We start from the raw sequence: 14182 nt of genomic DNA, 5'->3' as shown, positions 1-14182 counted from the left end.
TCTTGTCCTGACATGTCAGGAAAAGTGGCTTCCTGGCAGCATGGCGTGCGCAACCGTGAAGCCACACTCCTAGCTGAAATTTCTGCTACCGTGAAGCCGCACCTTAAGGTACAATTCGCAAATAGCCTACACATCGACTTCACACACGAAGAGTTTTCTTTTTCAATTTTCATGCAGGTTATATGTGCCAAAATATGGTACGTGCAATGGGAGCAGCAGTCAGCTCGAAAGTGCTGCCAGGCGAGCTGGCATGCCGCTGAGAGCATGATAAGTGGTTCAAGTTAACCCTCAAAAAGTGAAATACACATAATTTTTAACCGGACCGCATCGTCAGTTTGAATAAACTGGAAGTTCAATTTAAAGGGGACACTAAAGCAAAACAATAAATCAGTTTAGACTGACAAAGCATTGTGTGAGAACCCTGCAGGCCGTCATTTCAAAATAATAGTTTATTAGATGAGAAAATGAAGGTCGAAGTATCAGTATTTGAATTGCGCGCAGAAACCCCAACGCCGGTATGTCAGTGCGACGTCAGGAATTCCAAAGTATGTTTTTGCATTTGGGCCGTGTTGGCTAAGTGAAGGTTCCCAAAGATGCTATGTTTAATATTTGGTTTCTTCAGAAAACAATTTAGTTAATCGCTACCACTATATAAGGAAGTAGGCCCTAGAAGATGCCATTAAAATTCATGACGTCACAGCGACCCGGTGCAGGAACTTCAGGGAGGCGTCGCCACCCGTCTTTCGTTCTTGCAATTTTTCTTGCTTGCCAAGCATCTTGTTGTGGTAAGAGTGGTGTTTTCAGTGTCGTAAAAGGAAATTTACTGATTCAGAAGAAATCATTTTTCTTTTTAGTGCCCTTTTAATCAGATTCCATTATAACTTTTTGTTATCAGTAAAGCTGGACCACGTAAAGCCAGACTGAACTTTGGCCAGCTTCGAGAACTGTTACAATGTCACAGCAGCCAAAATAAGAAAAAGTACTTCGAAATTCATGATGTTGTACTGATGTGCAGGCTCTGGGGTTTTGACGCAAAATTGGAATGGTGCAGCAGTGATCTTCATTTCCTATTCTAATTATGAAGCTCATACAAAATCATGGAAAACATAGTTCCAAAAGAATACTTCATAGCTCTAAACCGGTTCTGCATTTCCCTATTTAGTGTCCCCTTAAACAATCATTGAAGCAAGAATAAAAAATAAACTCCTCTGACATCAACACAGTGCGTTTTCAGATCACTGAAAGCAGCAATCGCACTGTAAAATTGGGAAAACAATGATAATAAGTAACAACATTCTCTTCAAGCCAGATAAAGAATGTGCAGATGAGAAGGAGCCCATACCTGAGGATGACTGAGGCTCCCGTCCTGATAATGTGTTGTTGCCATCAAGAAGGCCTGCAAAATGAAAACAGAAAAACAACAATTTGTTGTTCACTCTATCCTGGGCACAGGATCTGATGTAAGAACGTGGAATGATTTTGCTTGAACATAATGAGCATACATATTATTCTATGCAGTACAACAGATCCCATGCTTGTCCATATCAAGGTAGCTATGCAAAACATTGCGGCTACACAAGCGACAACTGGGGCTGCAGCCACAAATATCCTGTGTGCTGCACAATGCTGCAGGCAAGAAGCTTAAGGATCACTGACATGACATTTCTGACTATTAAGTTGCTTGCATTAAACGAACGTCCTACTCCTCTAAAACCTAGAAAGAAAATATTGGGAAGCATCAGAACGCTGTCGAATAACGTACAGCTGAATCTCGTCAATTCTAACACGCTTAATTCGAACTTCCGGTTTATTCAAACTGACGCAGTGGTCCCATCAAAGTAATGTGTACTGCAAATGGTGAAAATGCCTAGTAATTCGAACACGCAAGCATTTGCGACGGCTAATTCGAACATACCTCATTCTGACAATGCTCTCAGCAGCATGCCAAACTACACTCCGCTTGCCCTCTCTCTCTCAACACCCTCGTAACTCACTCACCTTCGACGGTCTCTGCGCGCGTTCCTTGAAGTTTTTTTTTCCTGCCATTATCGGGAAGCGAGCGAGTGTTGGCCACCGTGGGCAGTTTCATGGTCCTCGCTCGCGGTGTGCTTGCGCCGCAATATTTCACGACTCGCACCGTTCGTACATCGTGCTATGGTGCACAAATACTGCAACAACAAGTGTTTTTAATTCAAATTTCTTTTAATTTGCACAAGTTCAAATAATAGCCTTCCATGAGCCAGTTTTGGTTCTATTTCCCAGGAGATGTATGCACCACGATGTCATGATGTAGAAGGTGGTCACGTTGGAGTGATTTTTTTGGGCCCTTGCTCCAGCTTCATCAGTCATCCGTTATGCAGCTATGCATTGTATGGCCCAATGTAGTAGCGCGACAGACGACCAAGCAATTACCAGAATTGCACAATGTCCTACTCCCATGTGACTGCTCAGCACAATTATTGGTCAGCATAAGACGCACCCTACTACACCAAAAATCTTTTTAATGTTGTCGAATCTACAGCGAAAGAATCTTGTCCAATCAGATTGCATGCCCAACACAAATGGTATTGTGTGTTTTCTAATGTATGTGAGTACCAGCGATTACATTGGAATGCACTTTGATACATGCCAAGATTGCAGCCATCTTGACCCGCGAGTTAGATTCTAACGACTAATAACTGTGCTCACCACTATTACAATTTTTGTCTGCATGAAAGGTGATGCAATTACTCGTTGCACTTTCAAGAAATAAAGGCACGATACCAAATTCTTAACCTGCAGTCACAGCAGTGCTTCCTTCGTCACCACTACTACAACACTATACAATTTTGCCCCATACTGCATTGCACCACATTTGACATGGGCTAAGCCTGGACGACTGCTGTTACTCCTGAGAATGCAGGGTGTCCATTACACATTCTCTCCTCTCATATCCGATTGACTGTTCATTGAATTCTGCATTTGGTGGCATGGTCATGGTGCGAGGGTGCACACGACTGGTGCATGGCATACCAGCACATCAGCTTTCCACTAGATATCCAGCCTACCGCATCATGTGAGAAGGCATCCCAAACTGTTTCCGTGAAAGGTGAGGTAATTACTCATTGTGCTCTCGACACCATAATTACTGGGCCAACAGCAATCGTTCAATGAATGAGAAGACAGAGAACCGATGAGCTTTGTTTTTTTTTTTTTTTTGCACGCTACTCCATGAAGCCAACAGACAATCCTGACAAAGAAAGCATAGGGGAAATCATTTGTTGTTCCTAATTGAAGTGTACGAATGAAAAGCTAAAGAGAAATGAAAGTGGACACTAAAATGATTTGCCACCGGTTGGAGCCAAATTACATCCTCCCATTATATGTGCACTGCTCTACAAATTGAGCTATGGCGATGGCTGGCTGACCTGCCTTCAGATTGCATTGGGTTGCAAGTTGTCAGGATCATTTTCACATGCGTGTGTGTCAGTGTCCCCTTGCTCTGTTTTACTTCAACAGCACTACAAAACACAAGACATTGCTACCATCATATAGGAACGTCATATTTTCTACACTGTGCACAATGATTACAGTAGCACATCAATCATACATTTTCGGGGGAGAAAAAATGAGAAGAAACCTATTCACTAGGAAAACTTACTATCTGAAGTTACAAAAATATTTGGCAGACTCAAATGTAGCTAACCTCTACATAATGCAAAGCGATGAGCGAATCATCACAGCACGAGACACTGGCGCGTCGAGCTGGTGGGGCTCAAGACGTGCGTTGTCATCTTTGTGGCTTTGGCAAGCTTATGTTTGTGCTTCTCGAATTTGGCCTGGGTCAAAGGCTTCGTCGGAATGGCCTTTCGACAGGAAGTTTTAAATGCATCCACTCGGCGAGAATCATTGCCACACAAGATGCCAACGCTCTTCGAGCTGGTGAGCAATGCCGGAACACGGTGCTGCCAGAGCAAAACATCACGTTCACTTCAAATTGCCTACAGCACAGAATGGTGACACGTTTCACTTATCTATTAAATAGTGCAGTACCTTCCAACGGCACTGAGCCATACGCGCTGTGAATCAGGTAGGTGGAAGTTCTTATCCTGATAGGGTTGGCGGCAATAGCTGCGAGTGAGATATACAATGACCCTCGAGGAGATTTGCTAGTAGCAAGCGACACAAGCAGGAGAGTACTGCAGGGAAGCTACCATGGCGGTCGCCTTGCTTTCGACTGCATGTTTATGTGGAATCTGGCGGCCGGAAAATGTGTTACACGATTGCGGTTTGGACAAATGCCAAAAGAAAGACAGTGTTTTCTGGCAACATATTACATGGTAAAAAAAGAAGCATCACTGTATTGGCTCATAGCCTTATTTATTCTTAATCACGAATGTTGGTGCCAGGAAATCATACTAAATGGGATCGTACCAACGAGGTTCTGCTGCATAAAGAAATACTCAACTTCATTGTCATGTGTTGTTTGAAAGAAATGGCATTCCGTGGACTAATTCCCATTTGCTGTTTCAATCATGTTTTATAACATGATAATTGGTCACCACGATATATTGCTATTCGTTGAGCCCTGTTGCCTGCCTGTGGCTTCTTGGCTCCGTCAAGCTATTTGATCCAGCTGTCTTGCCAAGGAGGCCTCCAAGATGCATAGGTTTGCCAGAAAACAAAACTGAATTGAATCATGTGTGTACAAACACTACTGGAGAGATTCCCGTTACCAAAGAGCAGGCGTGCTGACACGGACACAAGTAAGAACAAAAGGGATAGCACAAGCTTGTGGTTGCCCGCGCCTATTAGTGTTCGTGTTGGCATGCCTGCCTTTGTGCGATGCGAATCCCTACCGACTTGCTCGACTTTCCGCTGCCATTGTGAAGTGCCCGAGGCTTCTGCCACAATGCTATTGACAGCCCAGTGTAGCTTTGTGCCATAAAGACTAGCAACTGCGACGTCACCTTTCGAGGCCACAAACGCGCTCCTCATCCTCGATGGTGCCTCCCATGGTGACGGGACAATCTCGTGGCGCGAGAAGAACAGCTCGATGGCCTGCTGGGACTGCTCCTCGTAGAGAGCGTCGCTCCTGCATGCATGGCATAGGCCACCATTTCGACTCCTGTTTCTTCGTAGGGAGCATTTACGAGTATTAATAGACATAAATGTGAGAGACATTTATGGGGTTTATTCATAATCATTAGCCTACTTTATGTCTACTGCCATACGAGGACCTCTCCCAGCGATCTCCGATGGACGATTTGCAAAAAATGTTGCTGGGCCTGCACAAAATTATTTTCCAACCAAAATACTCTCAAACACTGACAAGTAGAACATGCAACAGCTCTGCCTTCAACATGGCCAAACCGAACACACACCCCTCTATTCCGCAAAGTTTAGGTGATGATAAAGGTTATTCAATGGTAACAACACATTCCCCCTCAGTGGCCAGGTGTGGGGTGTAAGGGAACTATGATGGCATGAAATTGAAGCATTATGCTTGCATTTCCTTCCTAGGGTAGGATGTTACTTTTCGTTAATTTTGCTGTATTGGCCAACTAATGACCGAAAAAATGAAGGTCGAGAAATTAACTTTTCTGAATTTCGCACTGAAATCTCAGTGCCTGTACATCAGGGTGATGCGATAGATTTCAAATTATTTTCTAGCATTTGGGCAGTTACGAGTCAGTAGAACATCTTGAAATTTTCTAGACCTGGGCTACTTTAGAACACAATGTCGTTCATCTAAAGAAAAAGATAGCAAGATTAGCTAGGCCCCAGCAGTTGCCATCAAAATACTTCATGTCAAGTTGAGGTGGTACGAGAACTTCACAGTGGCTGCGCCATCCTTCGCCCGTTTTATTTATTCTTTTCGGTCGGGGTGTGCAAATATTCTAAACTTTCAAATAACGAATTGAATATTGTTAAATTTGATTCACTTTTCGAATTGAACTATCACTATTTGTAAGTGCAAATACTTTTCAAATAAGTTTTAAATATTCATAGGGCAATTAAACACAAAAATTGGAGAAAGAGCGAAATAAATTTCCCCCTGGCGGCTTTAGTAGACACACAGCATGACAATAGTGGAGCACACTGTTACGCCACTTGAGAGGCACAGACTTTTCTGGATAAACCAATATCAATCGCACTCCCTGAAGTTAGTGAGTGAGTGACATAACCCTATTCGGTCCAGAGCAGACGCAGGGGAGACCCCGCGCCGCCCGGCTAGTCCCACGTAGGGACTGCCAAGCCGAGCTTGACGGCCCGATTGCGGGCACTCTGGACGGCCAGGGTTTGGCCGTTGAGCTCGGGGCTGCCCAAGAGCACAGCCCACCTATCCTCGCTGAAGGAGGAGCCGATGGCTTCGCACTTCCACAAAATATGATCCAATGCTGCTGTTAGTCCACAAGCAGGGCAGTCCGCACTGGGATACCTTTCAGGATATATTGCATGTAGAACTGTTATTGAAAGCATAAATACAGCACTAGGAAGAAATGTGCAGTTTCTATGCATATTTGGGACTCTTCAGTGAGTGTTGAACATCTGAGCCACTCTACACTCACTGAAGAGTCCCGAATATGCAAAGAAACTGCACGTTTGTTCCCAATGCTGTATTTATGCTTTTAATAACAATGTTTCACAATGTACAACCTAATGACATAGGCACTCGTCCTGTGCACGCCCTCTTTTCTTTCGTCTGAGTTTGTTTTTCGTGAGTATTATGTTAAGTATGCACCAAATAGGTCCTCAGCAAGTCCTTTTAATGACAGAAGCTTGCTAACTTAGTGACTATCTGCTAGGATGTGAACATTGTTTTATAGTAATGGCGAGAGTGGTTGCCGATTATTAAAAAAGTATTCAATTCAATTTGCTCCTGGCACTATTTGATATGTAGTGGGTTTCATAAATGAGGACACCTCTAATGTTTTCTAGCTTGTCAAGTCTCCTTCCATGATCAGAATGGCTTTTTTGATATCATAGAACGTAATTTAGTAATACAGTGCAAATTATTGTTCTCTTTAGGACCCTTTAAACAACTTGACGCGAGCAAACAAGTCCATGGTTTACCTTGCTGTCTGCGGAAAGCTGGGCTCTTCCTCCTCGATGTTCACAGGCCACAAGCCGGCCATCTGCTCGATTGACCACCTGAATGACCGGCGCTGCAAATGAAAAAGAATACTGCTCAAAAAAAAAGAACGCAGATGAGTGTTCCCACTTGGTCTTATTGGTTGTTGATCGTACAGGGCAACAGCTCACACGTCCGACAAAGAGGAAAAGAGGCACAGAAACTACACTCCCGGAAAAGCATGAAAAAGATGCTGTGTCTTTTCTGTGAATCTGTTCGTATTCGTCAAATTTCTGCGCTGTTCCCCTGTACGGTGAATCTAAAACAAAATTTAACACTACCTATTCCTTTTTCTGCAGCTAAAGCTATGTAGAGTCAAAGCAATTCCAAATAAAACAGACAATAAATATTAAAGCAGACCTTTCCCAGGAGCAAGTCTAAGACAAACAGTAGTTGCGTGCAGCCAATTATTGATTGCAAAAGTTGACTGAAGTAGCACAAACATGTTCAAAATATAACATACAGTACTTTGAATATGAGAAATATTCAAAATATAATGTTGAACCCTAGAATCCTTTTCAAGTCATCAAACAGCCCAAGCCGTTAAAATTGTGATGAAATGCATTGTTGACAGAGTCAGGCGATGCGAATTTCATGTTTTCAGTCACTTTGCAGTCATGTATTCTTCGCTACTTTGCATTTTTATCGTTAATACATCCTACTTCACATAGTTGTGCTATGCACTGTTAAACTTAAAAGGGCTGACACATATTTTCAAGATTTCAGAAATGCCACCACACATTTTGTACGTATTTGTGTATGTATGGAGCTTAATCTCCCATTTGGAATGTGTTTCTTTTCAGTTTATCAAAATCTTATTTAGTTACTTCTCTGTGCCCCCTGAAAGTGAAAGAAGTATGGTCTCTCGATGCAAGTTTGCAGCTTCATATCAAGACAACACAGTGTTATAATGTAGCCGACTTTGTTCCACATTAAAGCACAGTTTGCAAGAAAGCTAAAAAATTAACTTTGGCACTTATTATTTCAAGAAAATGTTTGTACTATCAACTGCTATTAAACAATGTTTTAAAGGAGTACTGACACAAAATTTCGAAGTCGAGTTAACATGCGAGATGCTTTATGTGGGCACACACAGATCGTCTGCAAAATATCAATGGCAAATACAGCTTAGAACGTATTTAAAATAAATTTTAAAGCATGTGCGCACAGCCAACCACGAAACGCAGCACCTCGCGACATCAACAAAGGAATGTAAACAACCGAGAAAACGCTATGTCGCGAGTTTGCGCTGCCGTCAGGGCGGGCCCTGCGAGCAAGTTCCTTGCCGCTCTGATCGTCCCGATGTCTTTATTTTTTTTTCTTCCCCTGGTCACGACGCTGACCTCTTTCACTGCTGAGGGCGGCAAAAAAATTGGCTAAAATTTATTTCCGACACAAAATAACTCATAAAACGTCGAAACTGTGCATGTTATAAAACGTTGCACAATATAGTAAATCGTTGGCGTGACTTTGACTCGCGAGCGGTCAGCGCAGGCGCCGCTGCAATCATCTCTGCGAAGCAGCTCGCCTGGGTAACATGTTTTCTCATCGCTGCCAACAGCATCGGGAAGACTAATTGTATTGTCACTTATGAGCAGCATAAATGTGCAGACATTGATTGTGTTGATGAATATAGATGCTTTATTACCAGCTGCAGACGGGTTGCAAAGGCCGTCGCAGGCACGTCCCCAGGATTTTTTTTTCGAAGGGGGGGGGGGGGGCAAGACAAGGTAACTTTTCTACGAAAATAAGGGGGGGGATGCTATTAATAGTAGAAAAGTGAATAATGCCTACCGTTCGCTGCAAAAACACGTAAACCCGCAAAAGAGAAATGAAATAAGGTTTATCTCACAGGTACGCCTGTGAGATACACCTCTCCTTTACTTGACAAACAAGGAACAACATCAAATGGACTCGCGCAGGAAGAACACTGCCAAGAACAAGTCAACAAGCGAAAGTCTATTTAAAATAAAGATTTCTAGTAGTGTTTTCTTTACTCATGTCTGGAAGAATTAGAGAAATAAATTAAAGAATTAGAGAACAGTCACAGTTCTTCTGAATCCCTCGTTTACTGCTATACCAAGTGCCAAAACCAACTCATATCGTTGATTGGTAAGTTGCGTAACAATGCGAGGTCGCCGGTCCCGTACAACCACCTAGAGCGCCGGACACTGCGGTTCTAGATGTAATGCGCTGCAGTACATCTAGAACCCACCGGGAAATGTCAAAAAAACACCCACATAAGCATAGCAGAGAAGTGGCTACGTCAGGTGGCTTGACTGATAACTGTAGAAGCAAAATTCAAAACACACGGAATCATTCTCCCCTTCCAGCAGCGTTTTTTTCTACTTCCTTTTTAAATAAAAAGATGACCCATAAATATTTTCACAAACAGCGGTTAAATTTGTTAATTTTCGCTTTTCCTTCCTGTTTGGCTGTTGCCTCGGCTCTCTCCCTTAGTAGATTGTGTAATTTCTAAACTCCTTGTGACTCTTGTTTCCAGTTACCAATTTGCGGGAAAGTGCTGTACAATTAGGGAAAAACCAGACGAGGTAACAGGTGACATTCATATTGCTTATGGGTTTAACGGTTATTGCAGGCTTTGATGACGGACGCTGTTTCGCATGGTCTTGTTTTCCACCTTTCTAACCCATATCATGCATATATGGTTCCGAGGATCTGCTAGTATCGCAGCGAGCCATCACTCGAGGAAGTAATGAGGCAAAAGGAAAAGTTAAACACAGCTGGTGTTTCCTCCGGCTGCGACTAGCTCCAAGAGCATGCAGACCACCTTACTATGAACTGAATCCCTTTCCTGGTTCCTGGATGAGTGTAAACAAAGAAGGTTGAACAAATGAAGGAACAGCAATCGCGCGACTGTTGCAGCAGATGGTGACAGCTGAACAGATCTTGAGTTAATCGCGCGGGCACCAAATTGATGAGAAAACTGGCCTTTACAGCCCAGGCGATGCCGTTAACTACCGTCATGCAAAAGGAGTGAAAGAGGCAGCAAAATGTTGACCACCGAATAGCTGTCAAGTCCTCATGATTGATTTGGCGGTGCTTTAGGAATGTGTGCAAGGAGTGGTGGTGTGAGCAGAGGGGGGGAGGGGGTATGCCACTTAACTTCGGAGGAGGGGGGGCCTGGGGTCCATGCCTGGGCCGTCGGCCTCAGTTCCGACGGCCAGCGCGCTAGGCTATATACTGTTTCCCAGCGATCACCAGCTCACTTAACTTGCTCGTTGGCCATACCGTCAGAGTCAAACAGTGGCAGAAGTGGTTCTAGTTCGTGCGCAACGCTGGATGCTTAGAATGGACTCCGCTGAAGAGCAGCCAGATTTGCTCGTTTCATTTCGAGCGTGCCTGGTATAAACAAAACTGGCCGAGCTTAGAGCAGTCCGATGATCTTCCACCAAGGCTATGTACCCCCAATCCCGATGCTGTGTTAACATTTACCTCGCCTTGTGTCCTGCTCCGGAATATGCTTTCATTCCCAAAGCGCCCTCGACAAATGGCTCGTACTACTTGTACCGGTGCGTACGCATATTGATAGCCGTCGCTAGCCGCGCTTTCCGAGTCGCTGCTTTGTAGCGGATCTAATCAAATGTGGTTGGCCACCTCTAATTCGGCGACGACTACCGCAAGCAGGAAATAGCCTTGGCTGGACAACAAAAACAAGGACGACGATGATGGCGAGAACATCACAAAGCACATGCAGGCATAACAGATGAACTAGCAACACGAAGCTCTCGCACCGGCGAACGTGCTGGCGTGTGCACATCACATTTTTGTGCGATCACATGCCCAGATGTGTTTACATTCCTTCTTTGGCCCATCTCGTTGCTCTCTCAAACCGAAACATGAACTGGTCGCCACAAACAAGACTCCGAATAACTATCTGTCATGCTATGAAGCTAATGATGTTTCGTGCCATGATTACTGGATCATTACCTACTTATTGCAGCAGAAAGAACAAGATCGAAAATTTTTGTGTCAGTACTCCTTTAAGAATAAAGCAGACCAAGTTAGTTTTAGCATCCTTGCAATTGGTGTTCCAAGTGGACCAATTAGGCTATTTTATGACTTTCTTAGCCGTGATACGAAACTTCTAACTTGCACAAGCGACCATACTTATTCCACTTGCAGGGGCCACAGAAGAATAACTAAATAAGACTATGATAAATCAAAAATATATTTTAAAATTAGAAGTCGAACTGTATGCTATTTGTAAATTTCTTCGAGTTAGTTTCATTATTAATGAAAATAGATTTCTAAGGAGCATATCGCCTGAATGATGATTTTATGCAGCACACATGCTACAGCAAATTTCAAACAGAAGAGACCAACAAGCAATATTTTGTTGTTTTTTTATGTCACAGCAACTTTTGCAAGGACTTGGCAATTGCAGATTTTACCTGCTTCATGAACTTGTTCGACTAAACTTGCTCGAAGCAAGTACCCTTCACCGCCTTCCAAATGTGTACGCAGTCCAAGACCGACAAGCAAAATTTTTTTCGCGAGCAAGATTTATTTTTCGTAAAACTTGGTGCAACATTCATAACATCGTAGAATGAGCCAAAATTTGTAACCGAGTGGAAAATTCAGAAGAGTGGGCAGGTATGCATCAGTCGATTAATCAGTCAAGCTAGTGGACATGCTGACTGTAATAACTTAGCACATAGCAAGGTTCGTATATAACAGCTGACTTCGAATCCAAGGATTTCAAGGATGCTGAAGGATAAAATTTAGAGAGGAGGAATTAAAGCTTATTCGTAAATATACTGAAAAATAGTGATGTCTCCTTCTCAGCTGCAATTTCCTTCAGCTAAGCAGCTGCTGAGTTGGACACATGCTTAAAGCTTTTCAGGTGGCTTTTCTAAGTTGACTTTTTCATCGTCAAGTGTCAGTCGGATTATGGATTGATGGTTAGAAGTGTCCCGAGATACTACAGCCTAATATGCTTGTCGTGTTAAAGGCAACCAGCTGAAACTTACTTTCCGGTAGACATTTTTACAGCCGATGGCTTGAACATGGAGCCATGATGGCTGCTATGTGAAAAAATTAACAGACCTACCAAATGCTGACATAGCTTGGTTGCTTGATCTAGCCTTTTCTAGCTATATGAAAATAATGGCAATTTAAACAGGCTAACTGTCGGTGGAATTGCTATCGTTTATACACGCTTTCAAAAGAAATTATCTAGAATTGTTTCCCCGACAGGCAGTGTCCATGGCATAGCCTCCATACAGAGTTTGTTACATTGAATGTTCAAGCCACCGACAACCTCAGTTTTGAAGGAATTCCAGGAGCACATCTATTTTAAAGTAGTTTTAAGGGGCCTGGAATCTCTTTCCATATTCGAGGCTTTTGGAGGATTTCAAGGAGGTGTACAAACAGACATAGTGGCAGACAAACACTAACAAAAAAACAGACAAGGCCTAGCGCTACGAACCACTCTTTATTAAAAGGGGACCACCGACCAATATATGAACTATAGGGAACCCCCATTAACTCGAAGCTGTAAAAAATAGGAAAAATTTCGAGATAAGTGGATAAGTGGCCGCGCATAGACCATATGGAGCCTTTGCGAAACGCCGCTGGTGACATTTTCGGTCACTTTCGTGTGCATTAGCCCTGGAGATATCGACGTCTACTGGCAATGGTATTAATGGCACTATGCCAAGACAGCATGCTTGGCACAGACTCACCATCATCATTATCATCAGCCTGTTACACCCACTGCAGCGCAAAGGCCTCTTCCATACCTCAACAACCCCGGTCATGTACTAATTGTGGCCATGTCGTCCCAGCAAAAAAAAAGTGCAGCGGTGGCGTAGAGGTAGAACACCTGCCTCGTGTGCAAGAGGTCCGTGGTTCGAATCCCTGTGCCGCGCAATTTACCACCGGATTTTTAAAAAATCAGCGTGTTGATGAAATTGCATAAAGAGGCCTGGAGTATGGCCTGATCCTGGTGACCAGAACCGGTAACGCACTCCCTCACCAGAGCAGGATTGGCCACCCTGGTGCAGTACTTGGCCACAACTTCCTATAGGAACACAACAATCAAACCCCGGCCCTCAGTCCCCAGCAGCTGCGAAGCAACTGACCACGGTGGTGGTCAGACCTGCGACGCGGCAGAGGGTGCTAAGAATCCCTGGCTCCGGACCGGCCACCATTGGAATATGAACCTAGCAACATTTAACGCCAGAACGTTATCTAGTGAGGGAGTCTAGCAGTGCTATTGGAGGAATTAGAGGTCAGTAAATTGGATATAATAGGGCTCAGTGAAGTTAGGAAGCCAAAAGAAGCATATACAGTGCTAAAAAGCGGGCACATCCTGTGCTACCGGGGCTTAGCGGAGAGACGAGAACTAGGAGTCGGATTCCTGATTAATAAGAATATAGCTGGTAACATACAGGAGCTCTATAGCATTACCGAGAGGGTGGCAGGTCTTGTTGTGAAACTTAATAAGAGGTACAAAATGAAGGTTGTACAGGTCTACGCCCCTACACACAGTCATGATGACCAGGAAGTCGAAAGCTTCTATGAAGACGTGGAATCGGCGATGGGTAGAGTGAAAACAAAATACACTATACTGATGGGCGACTTCAATGCCAAGGTAGGCAAGAAGCAGGCTGGAGAGAAGGCAGTGGGGGAATATGGCATAGGCACTAGGAATAGCAGGGGAGAGTTATTAGTAGAGTTTGCGGAACAGAACAATATGCGGATAATGAATACGTTCTTCTGCAAGCGGGATAGCCGCAAGTGGACGTGGAGGAGCCTGAAAGGCGAGACTAGAAATGAAATAGACTTCATACTCTGCGCTAACCCTGGCATCATACAAGATTTGGACGTGCTCAGCAAGGTGCGCTGCAGTGACCATAGCATGGTAAGAACTCGAATTAGCCTAGACCTGAGGAGGGAACGGAGGAAACTGGTACATAAGAAGCCGATCAATGAATTAGCGGTAAGAGGGAAAATAGAGGAATTCCAGATCAAACTACAGAACAGGTATTCGGCTTTAACTAAGGAAGAGGACCTTAGTGTTGAAGCAATGAACGACAATCT

The 14182-nt window shown here is 43.8% G+C and overlaps 1 protein-coding gene across 1 annotated transcript in view; it reads right to left on the bottom strand.

Annotated features, from left to right (window-relative positions):
- Positions 1–14182, bottom strand: part of LOC142560818 (protein aurora borealis-like) — a 62343-nt gene that overhangs the window by 39831 nt on the left and 8330 nt on the right. The window contains exons 3-5 of the mRNA XM_075673187.1: positions 7057–7148; positions 4950–5074; positions 1343–1396 (exon numbers count right to left, since the gene is read on the bottom strand). Coding sequence (XP_075529302.1) covers positions 1343–1396; positions 4950–5074; positions 7057–7148 — 271 coding nt within the window. The remainder of the gene's footprint in view (positions 1–1342; positions 1397–4949; positions 5075–7056; positions 7149–14182) is intronic.

Source organism: Dermacentor variabilis, chromosome 10 (assembly GCF_050947875.1).
Source record: "Dermacentor variabilis isolate Ectoservices chromosome 10, ASM5094787v1, whole genome shotgun sequence".
NCBI lineage: Eukaryota > Metazoa > Arthropoda > Arachnida > Ixodida > Ixodidae > Dermacentor > Dermacentor variabilis.
Note: the sequence above shows the minus strand (reverse complement) of the source record. Positions and strands in the feature narration are given on the sequence as shown.